At 47.5% G+C, this 16,003-nt stretch overlaps 2 protein-coding genes across 8 annotated transcripts in view; both read right to left on the reverse strand.

The window, feature by feature from the left end:
- The window catches only part of FOXM1 (forkhead box M1), a 30,361-nt gene extending 24,532 nt beyond the window's left edge, over nt 1–5,829 (reverse strand). For 2 of the 7 annotated variants that reach the window (XM_060684115.2, XM_034440396.3), the window contains exons 1-2: nt 5,711–5,829; nt 4,156–4,702 (exon numbers count right to left, since the gene is read on the reverse strand). In XM_060684115.2, coding sequence (XP_060540098.2) covers nt 4,156–4,658 — 503 coding nt within the window. In that variant the 5' untranslated portion in view covers nt 4,659–4,702; nt 5,711–5,829. Of the gene's footprint in view, nt 1–4,155; nt 4,745–5,562 lie in introns of all 7 variants that reach the window. The other 5 variants (XM_087874307.1, XM_087874306.1, XM_087874309.1 and 2 more) reach the window with 5 other exon arrangements.
- A 2,048-nt stretch (nt 5,830–7,877) lies between these two features.
- Nucleotides 7,878–16,003, reverse strand: part of PRMT8 (protein arginine methyltransferase 8) — an 88,155-nt gene continuing 80,029 nt past the window's right edge. Inside the window, exon 10 of the mRNA XM_060684117.2 lies at nt 7,878–9,236. Coding sequence (XP_060540100.2) covers nt 9,153–9,236 — 84 coding nt within the window. The 3' untranslated portion in view covers nt 7,878–9,152. The remainder of the gene's footprint in view (nt 9,237–16,003) is intronic.

The following is a 16,003-nucleotide window of genomic DNA, read 5'->3' on the forward strand; positions in this document are numbered from 1 at the left end:
GTTAATATCACTTTATAATGCCTTGGTAAGGCCACACTTGGAATACGGCATCCAGTTTTGGTCGCCACGATGTGAAAAAAAGATGTGGAGACTCTAGAAAGAGTGCAGAGAAGAGCAACAAAGATGATTAGGGGAGGACTGGAGGCTAAAACATGAAGAACAGTTGCGGGAACTTGTTCTGCCCCAGCTCCAGATTTCTGAGGATATAGACACACACCAACGGTCCTTATCAAATTTATTAGGTAGCAGAGTCCGGCAAAGGTTGGCAACCAGCCCAGAAAACAAGATACAATAAGACTTTTCCAAAAATGCTCTGATGATAATTACAAGTTGTTTCCAGCAAGAAACTTACTAACCGCGTGTGACTTAAATAGGTTAAGGGAGTGGCCAATTATCCTCAAGCCTTACTCTCGAGGAGACCTCCTCCTCCTGAGTAGCCACTCCTGCCTTCGGGCAGCCCTGCGGGCTCGAGCATTGAGAAGAGGCTCCTCCACTTCGCTCTCTCCACTTGAAGGAGCCTCTGGAGGTTCTGAAGGCCCTGGCTGAGTCTCTGCCTCTGGCACCACATCCTCTTCAGCCTCCTCGCTGTCCGACGCGAGCGCCGGCTGCACAGGCTGCTGGCGCGACACCACACCAGTCTCCTCGTCGGGATCAGCCATGATCCGCGCAGGCCGCTGGCGGGCCACAACAGAACTGGATATGTCTAGTTTAATGAAAAGAAGGACTAGGGGAGACATGATAGCAGTGTTCCAATATCTCAGGGGCTGCCACAAAGAAGAGGGAGTCAAGCTATGCTCCAAAGCACCTGAGGGCAGGACAAGAAGCAACGGGTGGAAACTAATCAAGGAGAGAAGCAACTTAGAACTAAGGAGAAATTTCCTGACAGCGAGTGTTGGATGTTTATCCTACGGTCGGGTAGGTAATATATAGAAAACTATGTTTTGTAACTTTAACTGCTACAAGATGACTAATTGGCTGTCCAACATCTTCTTAAAAACCTCCAGTGTTGAAGCACTCACAACTTCTGGAGGCAAGTTGTTCCACTGATTAATCGTTTTAAGTTAGTTGGTATTTTAAGAAAGGAAATGGCCTTTCCCAGGGGATTTCTATTTAAACAGACTTTACCTAAAAGCACGTTATAATGAATAAGAGAAGAGACGGCTATTTCTTGCAGAATTGAGAAAAAAAAAACCAAAAAGAACACAACACTTTTGCTAACTGTGCAGGTTCGAATTATGTAGAATGAAATTCCCGCTGCCTTCAGTTCTATTATCGCAAAAGGAGAACGTTTTTCCGTGATGTATGACGACATTAACTCATTGAAGTTGGACTTTGGTGAGATAATTGCATGATTATTTCTTAATAATAATTAAGAAATTAATAATTAATTATTATTTATTTACTAAGAAATTAATAATTAATTAATAATTAATAATAATTTAGAATAGCAGAGATGGGCTTACTGATAATACCTGAATGCTGCCTACAGGTGGTCCTCGACTTACAACAGTTCATTTAGTGACCGTTCGAAGTTACGCCATCGCTGGAAAAAAAGGGACTTATGACCATTGTTCACACTTACGACCGTTGCAGCATCCCAATGGTCACGTGATTTATATTCAGATGCTTGGGAACAGATTCGCATTTATGACGGTCATATGATTCCCTTTTTGGGACCTTCTGACAGGCAAAGTCAATGGGGAAGCTAGATTCCCTCAACCCCTGTGTTACTAATTTAACAACTGCAGTGATTTCACTTAACAAAGGTGGCAAGAAGAGTCGTAAAATGGGGCAAAACCCACTTCACAAATTTCTCACTTAGCAACATACGTTCTGGACTCAGTCGTAAATCGAGGACTACCTGTAATCTCTGAGAATCATCGGATGCTTAACATCTCCCATACTACTAAAATGATTAATGATGATTATATAGAGACTTTGATTTCCTACTGAAATAAATAATACATAGTAATGCATCATTGGATAAAAATATTTCCCATAACTAAAAACCTCCACCCTACATAAACACACCGATGTCAAACACACCGGAAAGTCATCAAAACCTCTGAAGACCATACAAAAGTTATGCAGCTTCTTAGATCTAGTTTTTTCCCCACATGCCATCACTCTGCTAATGAACTAATTCCCACAACACTGTCAAACTATTTACTAAGATTGCATTACTATTATTCTTCTCATCCTTCCTAGTACCTATCTGCTTCTATTTATGACTATAACCTTATTGCTTATATCTTTACGATTATATTGTTTTATTTGGTTTCCTAGTATGATTTTGATTGCTTATTTAGTATCCTATGACTATCACTAAGTGTTGTATCTTATGATTCTTGATGAATGTATTTTTTATGTACACTGAGAGCTTATGCACCGAAGATAAATACTTTGTGTATCCAATCACACTTGGCCAATAAAATTCTATTCTATTCCATATTTTCTTTTTTCTTTTCTTTTCTTTTCTTTTCTTTTCTTTTCTTTTCTTTTCTTTTCTTTTCTTTACTGTTCTGTTCTGTTCTGTTCTGTTCTGTTCTGTTCTGTTCTGTTCTGTTCTGTTCTGTTCTATTCTATTCTATTCTATTCTATTCTATTCCATTCCATTCCATTCCATTCCACTCTATTCTATTCTACTCTATTCTATGCCTTTGGATGAGAGGACAGGTTGTATCAAAAGCTAAACTGGACTTGTCACAAAACTAACTAATTTAAGTCCAATCCATCTATCCATTATCCCCCAGCACTGAGTAACTTCCCAATTCTGTCCTGTTCGATGTTAATTTTTAGAAAGGGCTTTGATAGCATCTCCATTTTTGGAAAAGCCAAGCAGGCAGCAAGCACCCTCCATCCCGGTCACCACAAAGTTTTACACAGGTAGTCCTCGACTTACGACTACGAATGAGCCCCAAAATTTCTCTTGCTGAGCAAGACCGTTGTTAAATAACTTTTGGTCCCATTCTGCCAACTTGCTTGCCACAGCAGTGCAGCGAATCTCTGCCCTTGTTAAATGAAATCTGGTTTTCCTCTTGACTTTGCTTGTCAGTTGGTCGCAAGAAGGGATCCCACGACCCCGGAAGACTTCAACCGTCATAAATACGGAGGTTGCCAAACATCTGAATTTTGATCTCGCGACCATGGGGATGCTTCAATGGTCATAAGTGTGAAAATCAGTCTTAAGTCACTTGTTTCAATGCTGTTGTAACTTCGGTCACTAAACGAATGGTTGTAAGTCGAGAACGACCAATAGCCATGATTAAAGAGCTTCCGTTTTTAAACTCTGACCTCTCTACAGTAGTGGCCAAAATTGTGGAAACCTTTTGGGAAAAGTGTATTTTCTAAAACTAGCTAATAACACCACTTTTTTGGGGGAGTAGTACCATAGAATTATATATAAATGGAAAGATAATTTAATCAAGAATGTAATGCAATAAATTTTATGAAGGATTTGCTATTAGAATAGCAGTTACAGGATAAAGAAGAAAAGTCAAACACGTAGAAAATACGTGATATATAAAAATGATCACCATAGAAAAAACAAGATTTACCAAAATGATCACCATGGAAAAAAACGATATACAAAAATGATCACCATGTCACTTCATACTTAGTTGGGGTAACCTTTAGCATGAATTACGGCCTTACATCTTCCTCATCTGGAGTGAACCAAGTCTTTTAATTCTGTTCTAATGTGAAACCAAGATTGAATGATGGCTTCTATTAACTGGGTTTTATTGCTGGGTCACTTCTGACTAACAAGTTTCTTTAGTCGGCTCCCTAGATTTTCAATTGGGTGAAGGTCTGGGCTATTCCCAGGCCATTCCAGCAGTGGAATAGGATTATCTTGAAATTCACACACACACAAAAAAAATGGTGTTATTAGCCATCAAACCTCAAAAATACACTTTTCCCAAAAGGTTCCCACAATTTTGGCCACTACTGTATATAAAATGCCTCATGAAAATTAACCACATAGTACCAATTGTCAAAAATCAAGGCAGAGGTTGGTAGTTCTGGTGGTGCCACCATCAGCGAGCGAAACTCAAGGAACTCCACAATTTTGGCCACTACTGTATTCCCCAAAAAACGCCTTTCTGGGGCTCCTCATCACCCATCGTACAAAAACTTCACAACAAAAAGGTCTACCTACTGGTTTTGTCCTCTTCTTGGCTACCCAAAGATTGCGAGGCCAAAAAGTCCGACTCTTCGGCGGTCCAGGCCCACATCCCTGCCAGCTTTTCATCCTCGGGGACCCCACGGCTTGCAGGGATGGTCCCTTCTTCAGATCCAGATACGTTGGGAAAGGGCCTGGTCTCCAGGCCAAGAGAGCTACCGGATAGACTCACTAAACCTGGGTCTTTCCTAGGAGACTGTTCAGTGGCTAGCAAGTCCATTACGCTTTGCTGGGCTTCTGCTGGGGCAGGGCTTCTGCTGACCCCACAAGAGTTGACCAGGGCCAAGCGGTCACCTATTACAGCCGTCTGGATGGGAGAGCCCGGGATCCCTTGGAGATCGCGGGAGATCCCTTGCTGCTCCTGCTTGATCCGGCCAACTGGGCTCCTGGCTTCTTCGTCCGTCTCCGCAGGGCTGCCCGGCCGAGAGGTCTTCCTCTTCTTCAGGATCAGCGGCTGATGAGAGCGGCTCTTCATGCTGGAGAGCCCGAGGGATCCTCATCGGGAGGGCAGAACGGATCCTGCAAAAGAGGCAGCAGCCGATCCTCTTTCAGATCCACGATCTGCGATGGGGAAACCCGGGGAGGGAGGGACACACACACACACACACACACACACACAAGGAAAGTGGATCAGATCCACGATCTGCGATGGGGAAACCCGGGGAGGGAGGGACACACACACACACACACACACACATACACACACACACACACACACACAAGGAAAGTGGATCAGATCCACGATCTGCGATGGGGAAACCCGGGGAGGGAGGGACACACACACACACACATACACACACACACACACACAAGGAAAGTGGATCAGATCCACGATCTGCGATGGGGAAACCCGGGGAGGGGGACACACACACACACATACACACACACACACACACACACACACACACACAAGGAAAGTGGATCAGATCCACGATCTGCGATGGGGAAACCCGGGGAGGGGGACACACACACACACATACACACACACAAGGAAAGTGGATCAGATCCACGATCTGCGATGGGGAAACCCGGGGAGGGAGACACACACACACACACACACACACACACACACACACACACACACACATAAGGAAAGTGGATCAGATCCACGATCTGCGATGGGGAAACCCGGGGAGGGACACACACACACACACACACACACACACACACACACACACACAAGGAAAGTGGATCAGATCCACGATCTGCGATGGGGAAACCCGGGGAGGGACACACACACACACACACACACACACACACACACGGAAAGTGGATCAGATCCAGATCTGCGATGGGGAAACCCGGGGAAGGACACACACACACACACACACACACACACACACAAGGAAAGCGGATCCCGATTCCTCGGGGGAACCCACCGGTGATCCCACGAGATCTGGTGCCTGGGAGAGAGGGGGAGTCACCCTGGGCTTCCCCGGGGAAAGAGCCTCGATCCCGGGCTTAGGGTTCCACAACGGCTCCTTCCTTCCTTCCTTCCTCCCTCCCCACCCGGGCGGAGGTTCTTACCGGCCGCCCTTCCAACGGGCTGCGCGGCGAAGCCGGAGCGGCCGGGCGGGCGAGCGAGCGAGCGAGCGAGCGAGCGATGCGGCTCCGCTGGTCGGTTTGAATTTCGCGCCGGCAAGCTCGCTGCGGTCACGTGGGCGGGGCGGCCAATGGCCGGGCGGCCACGGAGAGAAGGGCGGGGCGGTTAGGGAGAGAGGGGCGGGGCCGCCAGGGAGAAAGGGGCGGAGCCAGGCTGCCTTGCTGGATTGTTTTTTTTCCCCTCACGGCTGCTTCAGTCGCCGCTGCTCCTCTTTGCCGGCGCGGGGGGACGCAAAGCGGAGCCTCCCCGGGCCGGAGCCTCCGTGAGATTGGAAATAGTCCTCAATTTACAGCAATTCATTTAGTGACCATCCAAAGTTAGCACATCGCTGTGACAAGTGACTAAGTTGGGACCGTTTTTCACACTTACGACCGGTTGCACCATTTCCCCTCCCCTCCATGGTCCCTTGATCAGGCTTGGCAACTGACTCGTATTTATGACGGTTGCAGCGTCCCAAAGTCACGGGAATGTCCTTTTTTGCGACCATTCTGACAAGCAATGATTCACTTAACAACCGTGGGACTTAACTGTGGCGAGAAAGGTCGTAAAAGAGGGGGGACAAAACTCCCTTAATTTAATGTCTCACTTGGCAACAGAAATGTTGGGCTCAGTTGCGGTCGTAAGCCGAGGACTACCTGTGCAGGTACCTCAACTTACGACCACAACGGAGCCCAGAATTACAGTCCTTTTAAGTTGTTGCTGTTGTTAAACGAGGCACCCATGCAATTCCAGCTCTCATCCTTGCAGTCGTTATGTGGAGTATGGGGTGCCTCGGAAGGGTGGGGGGGAAGCCTTGGGTTGCTGAATGAATGGTCATAAGTTGAGGACTACCTATATAGAACTGCGGCACGGCTGATTTCTCAGTCCCGAAGCGTCGGGGAGGGGGGGGATGTCTGTCCTGCTGAACGACGGCTTGTCAATGCATCCGCCCTGTCTGTCTCCATCTTTTGTCCCCCGTGGGAAGGAGACGAGAGGTTATGGGTTTATGTCGTTGCTTTTGGGGAAGGCAAAAGCATCATTATCCCAAAAGCGCTTTTCTCTAAAAAATCAACTGGACTTTCGGATTTTTCATTTAGACCTTTCGCTTCTCCTCCAAGGAGCTTCTTCGGTTCTATCGCTTCTTGGATGAGAAATCCAACTCTAACCCTAAATCGAAATGTCTTCAGGCAAAAACGAAGAAAGCCCAGTTGCCTTTTGGGCCATCATGGGCTGTGTGGGGACTCCTGGGGGGGTGGGGCAGCCAGGAGTGGGAATTGGGGGTTCTCCGAACTGCACAGAATCTTCTCTAGAGGTTCCCCCGAACCCCCAGCAGCTCACCCAGTGGTGAAATCTAAAATTTGTTACTACCGGTTCTGTGGGCGTGGCTTGGTGGTGGTGGTGGGTAATGTGACTGGGTGGGCATGGCCAATTATTTTTTTTTTTACTTTTAAAACCATTTTTTCTACAACCTCTTCGGCGAAGAGGTTGAAAAAAAAATGTTTTTAAAAGCCTCTGACGATCCCAGCTGAGTTGCCTGATCGGCAGAGGCTTTTTTTTCTTTTAAATGCTTCTGACGATCCCAGCTGAGTTGCCTGTTCAGCAGAGGCTTTTTTTTCTTTTAAATGCCTCTGACGATCAGGCAACTCAGCTGGGATCGTCAGAGGCTTTTAAAAGCATTTTTTCTACAACCTCTGAAGAGGTTATAGAAAAAATGCTTTTAAAAGCCTTTGACGATCCCAGCTAAGCCGCGCGATCATCAGAGGCTTTTTTTTTTAACTTTTAAAAGCATTTTTTCGGCCGAAGAGGTTATAGAAAAAATGCTTTTAAAAGTAAAAGCAAAGCCTCTGATGATTGTGCGGCTTAGCTGGGCATGCGGGGGGGGGCAGGGATTTTTGCTACCGGTTCTCCAAACCACCCACCTCCATTGCTACCGGATCGGGCGATCCGGTCCGAACCGGGAGCATTTCACCCCTGAGCCCACCCCTGAACACACACACGTTCCTGAGGACTGTTGAAATGTGTTTTAGGCTTGCATTCTGCTCCGTTTTGAACAGATGTAAATGAGAGAAAACCCCACCAAATTCCAAAAGACTTCTCATTTAAAACGAGACGGGCTATTGCAAGAAGAAACTTTATTCTCTAGCACTGAAAACGTTACCTGGTCAGGTAACCCGAACATCTGAAAATGAATGACCAAGCGTAGAGAGCACCAAAGACTTCCCAATTTTATTTTTCTGTTTGTATCCTCCCTTTCGTATTTGTTCCGAAACAGACTGGAGATCCTGCGGTATCCAAAGCGGGTGTCATTGTGGTGCCAGAGACCCACAACTTCAGGTCACACTGGATCTGCTGTGTGTGTGTTGGCGGGGTTGTCTTCTTTTTCTCTTTTGTTTTGAGGAGGGGGATGTCAAGATTTTCTTTAAAGGCGTGTTAAGCTTATTTTGGGAGGGTACGTCACCATATTTTACGTCCTGCCCCAAAATAATGAAACTCTACACTTCCGTTTTGGCAATTCCATCGAGTGTCACAATTAAATACAGGTAGTCCTCGGCTTAACAACAGTTCATTTAGTGACCGAAGTTACAACGCCACTGAAAAAAAGTGACTCGTGACCCATTTTTCACACTTACGACCGTTGGAGCATCCCCATGGTCATACAATCAAAATTCAGACAATACTTGGCAACTGACTCGTATTTATGATGGTTGCAATATCCCGGGGTCATGTGACCCCCTTTTGCGACCTTCGGGCAAGCAGTGTCCATGGGGGAAGCCAGATTCATTTAACGACCAGATTACTAATTGAACCAGGGCACCGAACAAACGTCTCACTTAGCAACAGGAATTCTGGGCTCAATTGTGCTGCTAAGTTCAAGGACTACCTGTAGGAGGTAAAAGAGGAGGCCATTTCCTAAGACAAATTTAGGAATTGGTCGTATGCCCAGGGCCGTATTTTTTAAAAAAAGAGCCACGAAAGCTTGCAAAAAAAATATATAATACAAGTACATGAATATTATTTGTACGCAGGTTTGTTTTTTAAAAACAGAACGAAAAAAGAAATGGTAAAACTAACAAGATGGTACCGGTTTTCTCAATTTGGTTGCCCCCTTAAAGGTGTCGGGATACAAGGCGGCACAATACCAGGGTGCCTGTAAAAGTGATATGTATACACAATCCTTTAAAGTAAAGTTGTGCAACTCCTTGGACGGTCTTGGCAGGGTGAGGAGATGAGAAAATTCCAGATCCAGAGAAAACGTCCGGGCGGCGAGAGTTTTGCTACTGATAAAGCTCACCCCTCCGAATGCTGTCAAATCCAGAACCGCATTTATTTTGGGTCAAAATCCAGAACCGCACTTCTCCTTTTTGTGGTTTCGAAGGCAGCTGCTCGTTAGCGCATCCTATAGTCATTAGATACGGAGGTTTCGCAAAGCTGCCCTTTAAAATCCAACTCCACCGTGAAGTCCAGGTCACGCTGCAAAGAACATAGAGATCAGAGGCTACGAACGAGAGAAGGCCCGCGGGTAACACTGCACATTCGGTAGATCCTCCACTTACGACACTTCGCTTAGTGACTGCTTTAGTTACGAGTTATGACGGCACTGAAAAAAGATAACTTACGACCAAGCGTGGTATTCACTTACTTTCCTTACCGGTTCGCTAGCATGCGCCCCTGTCACTGCATTTTGTATTTACCAGATGAGCTCTTATTTTTGAACTTTCAGACTTACCGTAGCTTGCCAAGTTCTTATCAGTAACTACTGCGCATGTCTACATTCTTTTCTTCTTCTCAAAATTTTCTTTTGTTCTCCGGCCAAGAGAGGTAGCCGGGAAAGCTTTGCCAAGATGTAATTAATTAGCTAGTAAGATGTTTTTTACTTCTTTATAATAAAATGTGTTTATTAGAATATATCTCGGTTTTATTTTCTTAAAGTATACTTCAAGGAAAGGTCACGATCCATTCGCTAATCAAGGTGCAATTACCCAAAAGCAGAATGGGATTAAATGCCACTCTGACAGCCCCGTCCACACGCATGCGCCTGGCATTCCATGCATGTGCTTGTTCTGCCCCAGCTATGGACCCCAAAGAACGCAGCACACACAACGTCTATACAAAACTTAAATTTACTAAAATAACTCAGTCTTTTCCAAACAAAGGCTGTTAATAAACTTCCTTAACAGCCTACAAGAAACCAAAGATAAAGTAATCATAATCTTACTAACGTTGCCAGAAAGCCCAGAAGCAATTTTGCAGAGAATCCAGACGCGAAGGAGAATGAACTAAAGTTGTTCCCTACAATTTGCTTCAATCGGTGTTCCTCCTTAAATAGGCTAAGGGAGTGGCCAATTAGCCCAAGCCTTACTCTCAAGGAGACCTCCTCCTGAGGAGCTACTCCTGTCTTTTGGCAGCTCTGCGTCCCCGTGCATTGAGAAGAGGCTCTTCCTCTTCTTCCTCTTCACTTAAAGGAGCTTCTGGAGGTTCTGAAGGCCCTGGCTGAATCCCCACCTCTGGCACCACATCTTCTCCAGCCTCCTCATTGTCTGACTCGGGTGCCAGCTGCACAGGCTGCTCGCGCAGCACCACACCAGCCTCCTCACTGTCAGAATCAGCTACAATCCGTACAGACCGCTGATGGGCCACAACAGTGCTTTGCTGGTGCACGTGCCTTCCGCGCATGTGCCCGGCATCAAAAACGTGCCTAAATGGGATGGCATAGGGGCGGGTGGGCAGGCCCACCCACGGTTTCTGCTACTGGTTCGGGCGAACCAGTCCGAACCAGCTGAATACCACCTCTGCTTAAGACCATTTTTCGCAGTTAGGACCATCGCAGCCTCCCCAGGGTCCCACGATCCAAATTCAGATGCTTGGCAACTGACTCATATTTACGACGGATGCATTACCCCGGGGTCCCACGATCCCCTCTTGCAACCATCTGACAAGCAAAGTTCATGGGGAAGCCAGATACATTTACCGTGTTTCCCCGAAAATAAGGTCACACCCACCAAGTCGGCCAGGCCTAGCCAGCCCCCCCCCCCGAGGTCAACCACAGTCTTGATGTGGCCCTCGATGAAATAGAGTTTGACACCCCTGAACTAAGATTCGGCTGCAAAACTACAGGCAGCCACCAGATGGCAGCAGAGACCATTTTCTGTGTGTCTTGGCTCTCCTCTAGTGGTTGTGTGGATTTTGCAAGTACACTTACAACAGTTCATTTAGTGACCATTCAAAGTTACAACGGCACCAGAAAAAAAGTGACTTAGGACTATTTTTCACACTTACGACCATCGCCGCATCCCCACGGTCACATGATCAAAATTCAAATCCTCGGCAACGGATTCATATTTATGAATGTTGCAGTGTTTTGGGTAGTCCTTGAGTTACATCAGTTCGTTTAAGGACCGTTCAAAGTTACAACGGCACTTTAAAAAAATGATTTACGACTGGTTTGTTTCACACTTACAACCATTGCAATATCCCCACGATCACGTGATCAAAATTCAAACGCTTGGCAACTGGCTCATGCTTATGACGGTCGCAGCGTCCCGGGTTCATGTGATCCCCTTTTATGACCGTCCGACAAGCAAAGTCAATGAGGGAAACTGGATTCACTTAACAACCACGTTAATAACTTAACTGCAGTGATTCGGTTAAAACAATTGGGGCAAGAAAAATCGTAAAAGGGGGCAAAACTCCCTGAACGAATGTCTCATTTAACAACGTAGATGTTGGGCTCAGCTGCGATCGTAAGCCGAGGACTACCTGTACCAACGAATCAGACTTGTGGTCATTAAATGAGACTTTGGCTTCTCCGCTGACTCTTATTTCTCCCATTTTCCTGCAAGAGGAAGCACCCTCTTCCTCCGTGGTCCCTGTGTGGAGGAAATGGTGGATCAGGAACATAATAATAACAGTAACAGGAGTTGGAAGGGACCTTGGAGGTCATCTAGTCCAACCCCCTGCTCACGCAGGAGACCTGTACTAGGGATTCGAACCGCCAAACTGCAGACCTTTCTGATCAGTCTGCCTTGTCCTTTCAACCACTTCCATTGAGGCAGGGTGCGGGGAAGATTTCAAAAAGTGCCAATACTTTCGGTTTCTCCCTTGCATGGAACGGCTGTGCTTTCCCCCCACTTCATCGCAAATTGGGATTGTGGTTCTGCCCACGGCTGCACCCCCACCCCCACCCCACCCCCATTCAACTTGGGAAAGGTGCCCAGATGCTCCCTAAATAAACTTTCCGGAACAAGAGAACAATTGTTCAAATTGCACACTCCGGAAGAGTTGTGTTAGTTGATGGGAGCAGGAGTGGGATTCAGCCGGTTTGGAACACTTCGGGCGAACCGGATGTTAATTTCAATCTGGTTCGCCAAACCAGTTGTTCCAAGGACTGGCTGACCCTGCCCACCCACCCTGCCCCTCCCAGGAGTCTCCACACGGCCCGTTTTGGATGCCAGGTAAGTGCAGGGCACGCGTGGAGGCCCTGGGAGGACAAAAAAATGGGCCTACCGGAAGTCCAGAAATGGGCCCATTTCCAGAGCCCAGGGAAGGCTGTTTTTGCCCTCCTGGAGGCATGAGGAAAGCCTCCGGAGCCTGTGGAGGATGAAAAATGGGCCTACCGGAAGTCCGAAAATGTGCCCGTTTCCGGCCTCCAGAGGGCCTCCGGTCCCCGGGGGAGGTTGTTTTTGCCCTCCTGGAGGCATGAGGAAAGCCTCCGGAGCCTGTGGAGGATGAAAAATGGGCCTACCGGAAGTCCGAAAATGTGCCCGTTTCCGGCCTCCAGAGGGCCTCCGGTCCCCGGGGAAGGTTGTTTTTGCCCTCCTGGAGGCACGAGGAAAGCCACCGGAGCCTGTGGAGGTTCAAAAATGGGCCTACCGGAAGTCCAAAAACGTGCCCATTTCCGGCCTCCAGAGGGCCTCCGGTGCCCAGGGGAGGTTGTTTTTGCCCTCCTGGAGACACGAGGAAAGCCTCCGGAGCCTGGGGAGGGTGAATGCCCCCCACCCACCGTGGTGCAGGAATATTTCAATCCCACCCCTGGATGGGAGTCCCCAACCTGAAGCAGTTCACAAAAAACAACAACCCTCCCAGCAGGAGCCTGAGTGGCGTAGGAGGCTAATGCCTCCTACTAAGGCAACATTTAACATCCAGCTGCCTGCAATTACTACAAGTTCAATTCTCACCAGGCTCAAGGCCGACTCAGCCTTCCATCCTTTCTAAGGTGGGTAAAATGAGGACCCGGTTTGTGGGGGGCAATAAGCTGACTTTGTATAAATATACAAAAGAATGAAGGCTATTGCTTAACGCCTTGTAAGCCGCCCTGAGTCTCCGGAGAAGGGCGGCATATAAAAAGAAAGAAAAGAAAAGAAAGAAAAGAAAGAACTTGCCATTCAAGAGACTCCCTCCGATTTCAAAATGACACACCATGCTCCAAAGTTTGAAAGAGCTCCCTCGATGCAACCTTGCAGCCAGGGTGCGTGGGTGTGGGTGTGTGGGAGGGGGACAATTTACAGGGAATTAGAGCAAGCTGTATTTGATTGGCACCCTTAGATCAAATGCACGGCCTTCCCGGCTTTAAGCTGACCCCCCCCCTCGTTGTGATAAAAGACCAAATGTTTTCCGGGGCTGATCCGTGAGGCAGCCGGAGCACTTAAGAGAGCCAAGTTGTTGACATCAAGTCAACAATGTTGTAGGCACAATGGAAAAAAAGCCTTGGCCAACAGAGAGAGTTCTTTTACACTCGAGGAAAGTCAGAAACGTTCCCTTTAGCGAGAACAGATGGTGTCCTGCCACCGGGGTGAGGATTGGGGGGGGGTGTTTAAATGTTGGTTTCCAGTGACAATTTTTCAGGGTTTGCTCAATGCCTCAGATGGCTTGCGTTGGCCCACCATGCTGATGTTCTCCAGCTTTATGCCAGGTCAGTGCGATGGGAACTCATGCTTCATCTTGGGTCTTAAAAGGTAACAGTAAAAGGTTCTCCTCGCACATATGTGCTAGTCGTTCCCGACTCTAGGGGGCGGTGCTCATCTCCGTTTCAAACCCGAAGAGCCAGCGCTGTCCAAAGACGTCTCCGTGGCCATGTGGCCGGCATGACTCAACGCCAAAGGCGCTACGGAACGCTGTTCCCTTCCCACCAAAGGTGGTCCCCATTTTTCTACTTGCATTTTTTACATGCTTTCGAACTGCTAGGTTGGCAGAAACTGGGACAAGTAACAGGAGCTTACCCCCGTTACGCAGCACTAGAGATTCGAACCGCTGAACTGCCGACTGGTCGATCGACAAGCTCAGCGTCTTAGCCACTGAGCCATCGTGTCCCTTCTTGGGTCTTACTGCAAGAGAAAGTCAGCCCAGGCCGTCCTTCTCTTATGACCGGTCGCTGTTATTTAGCACTAAGTTTTGCCTGACTCCCCACAACCCCATGGTCCTGTCCAGTGATGGGAGTCACCCGGTTCACACTGGTTCGCACGAACCGGTTGTTAAATTACCTCCCCCCCCCCACTATCAAAGTGGATCCTGGATGCTGCGCTGCAATGGAGAAACAGAGAACGGAGCGGGTAACACAAGGAAAGGAGAAGGTGGCTTTCCCTCTGTCTTCTCCCTGTTCCTTCTCCTTCCCTCATGCCAGCCATTTCTCCATTGCAGCGCAGTGCCCAGGATCCACTTTGATAGTGTGTGTGTGGGGGGGTGTAATTATCAACCAGTTCATGGGTAGCCATCGCGGTAGGTTCGTCCCGCATGTGTGGTGGAGCTGGAGGACGGGGATGGCCCACGTCTCCCACGGCAGCCAACCTGATCCTGGGCGAACCGGTTGTTAAATTATTTGAATCCCACCACTGCCGTCCCCCTGTCCATTCGTCCAAACTCATGTTCATCGTATCAATGTACCAATGTAACCAACATTGCCCTCCCCTTCTCCTTTGACCTTCCCTCTTTCCCAGCATCAGGGTCTTCTCCAAGGAGTCCTCATTAAGTGGCCAAAGTCCAGGTAGCCCTCGACTTAACACCAGTGATGAATTCTAAAATTTGTTACTACCGGTTCTGTGGGCGTGGCTTGGTGGGGGGTGGGTAATGTGACTGGGTGGGCATGACCAATTTTTTTTTTTACTTTTAAAACCATTTTTTTCAAAAGGCTCTGATGATTCCAGCTGAGTTGCCTGATCGTTAGAGACTTTTTTTCTTTTAAATGCCTCTGAAGATCAGGCAACTCAGCTTGGATCATCAGAGGCTTTTAAAAGAAAAAAAGCCTCTGCTGATCAGCTTGGATCGTCAGGCATTGTCTTGGATCGTCAGCTTGGATTGTCAAACTCAGCTTGACGATCAGGCAATTCAGCTTGGATCATCAGAAGCTTTTAAAAGAAAAAAAGCCTCTGACGATCAGGCAACTCAGCTTGGATCATCAGAAGCTTTTAAAAGAAAAAAGCCTCTGATGATCAGGCAACTCAGCTTGGATCATCAGAAGCTTTTAAAAGAAAAAAAAAGCCTCTGCTGATCAGCTTGGATCGTCAGGCATTGTCTTGGATCGTCAGCTTGGATTGTCAAACTCAGTTTGACGATCAGGCAACTCAGCTTGGATCGTCAGAGGCTTTTAAAAGAAAAAAAGCCTCTGCTGATCAGCTTGGATCGTCAGGTATCGTCTTGGATCGTCAGCTTGGATTGTCAAACTCAGCTTGACGATCAGGCAACTCAGCTTGGATCGTCAGAGGCATTTAAAAGAAAAAAAGCCTGTGATGATCGCACAGCTCAGCTGGGCATGGGGTTCTCCGAACCATCCACCTCCATCGCTACCGGATCGGGTGATCCGGTCCGAACCGGGAGCATTTCACCCCTGCTTAACGCCCACAATTGAGCCCCAAACTTCTCTTGGCTAAGCGAGTCATTTGTTAAGTGAATTTTGCCCTATTTTAAGGCCTTCCTTGCCACAGTTGTTTAGTGAATCACTGCAGAAGTTAGGTTAGTGACCCGGTTGTTAAGTGAATCTGGCTTCCTCATGGACGATGCTTTGTCAGGAGGTCGCCAAAGGGGATCCCGCAATTCCAGGACATTGCAACCGTCCTAAATCAGAGTCAGTGGCCGGGGCCCTGAATGTTGCTGAGCATGGAGATGCTGCAGCAATCATGAATGTGAAAAGTAATCCTAAATTGCTTTTTTCAGTGCCGTTGTAACTGAACGATCACTAAATGCACTGTTGTAAGTCGAGGACTTCCTGTATTTGAGCTTCAGCTTCAGGATCTGTCCTTCCCAATAAA

This window comes from Pantherophis guttatus, chromosome 7 (genome assembly GCF_059756535.1).
Source record: "Pantherophis guttatus breed Tessera chromosome 7, ASM5975653v1, whole genome shotgun sequence".
Taxonomy (NCBI): domain Eukaryota; kingdom Metazoa; phylum Chordata; class Lepidosauria; order Squamata; family Colubridae; genus Pantherophis; species Pantherophis guttatus.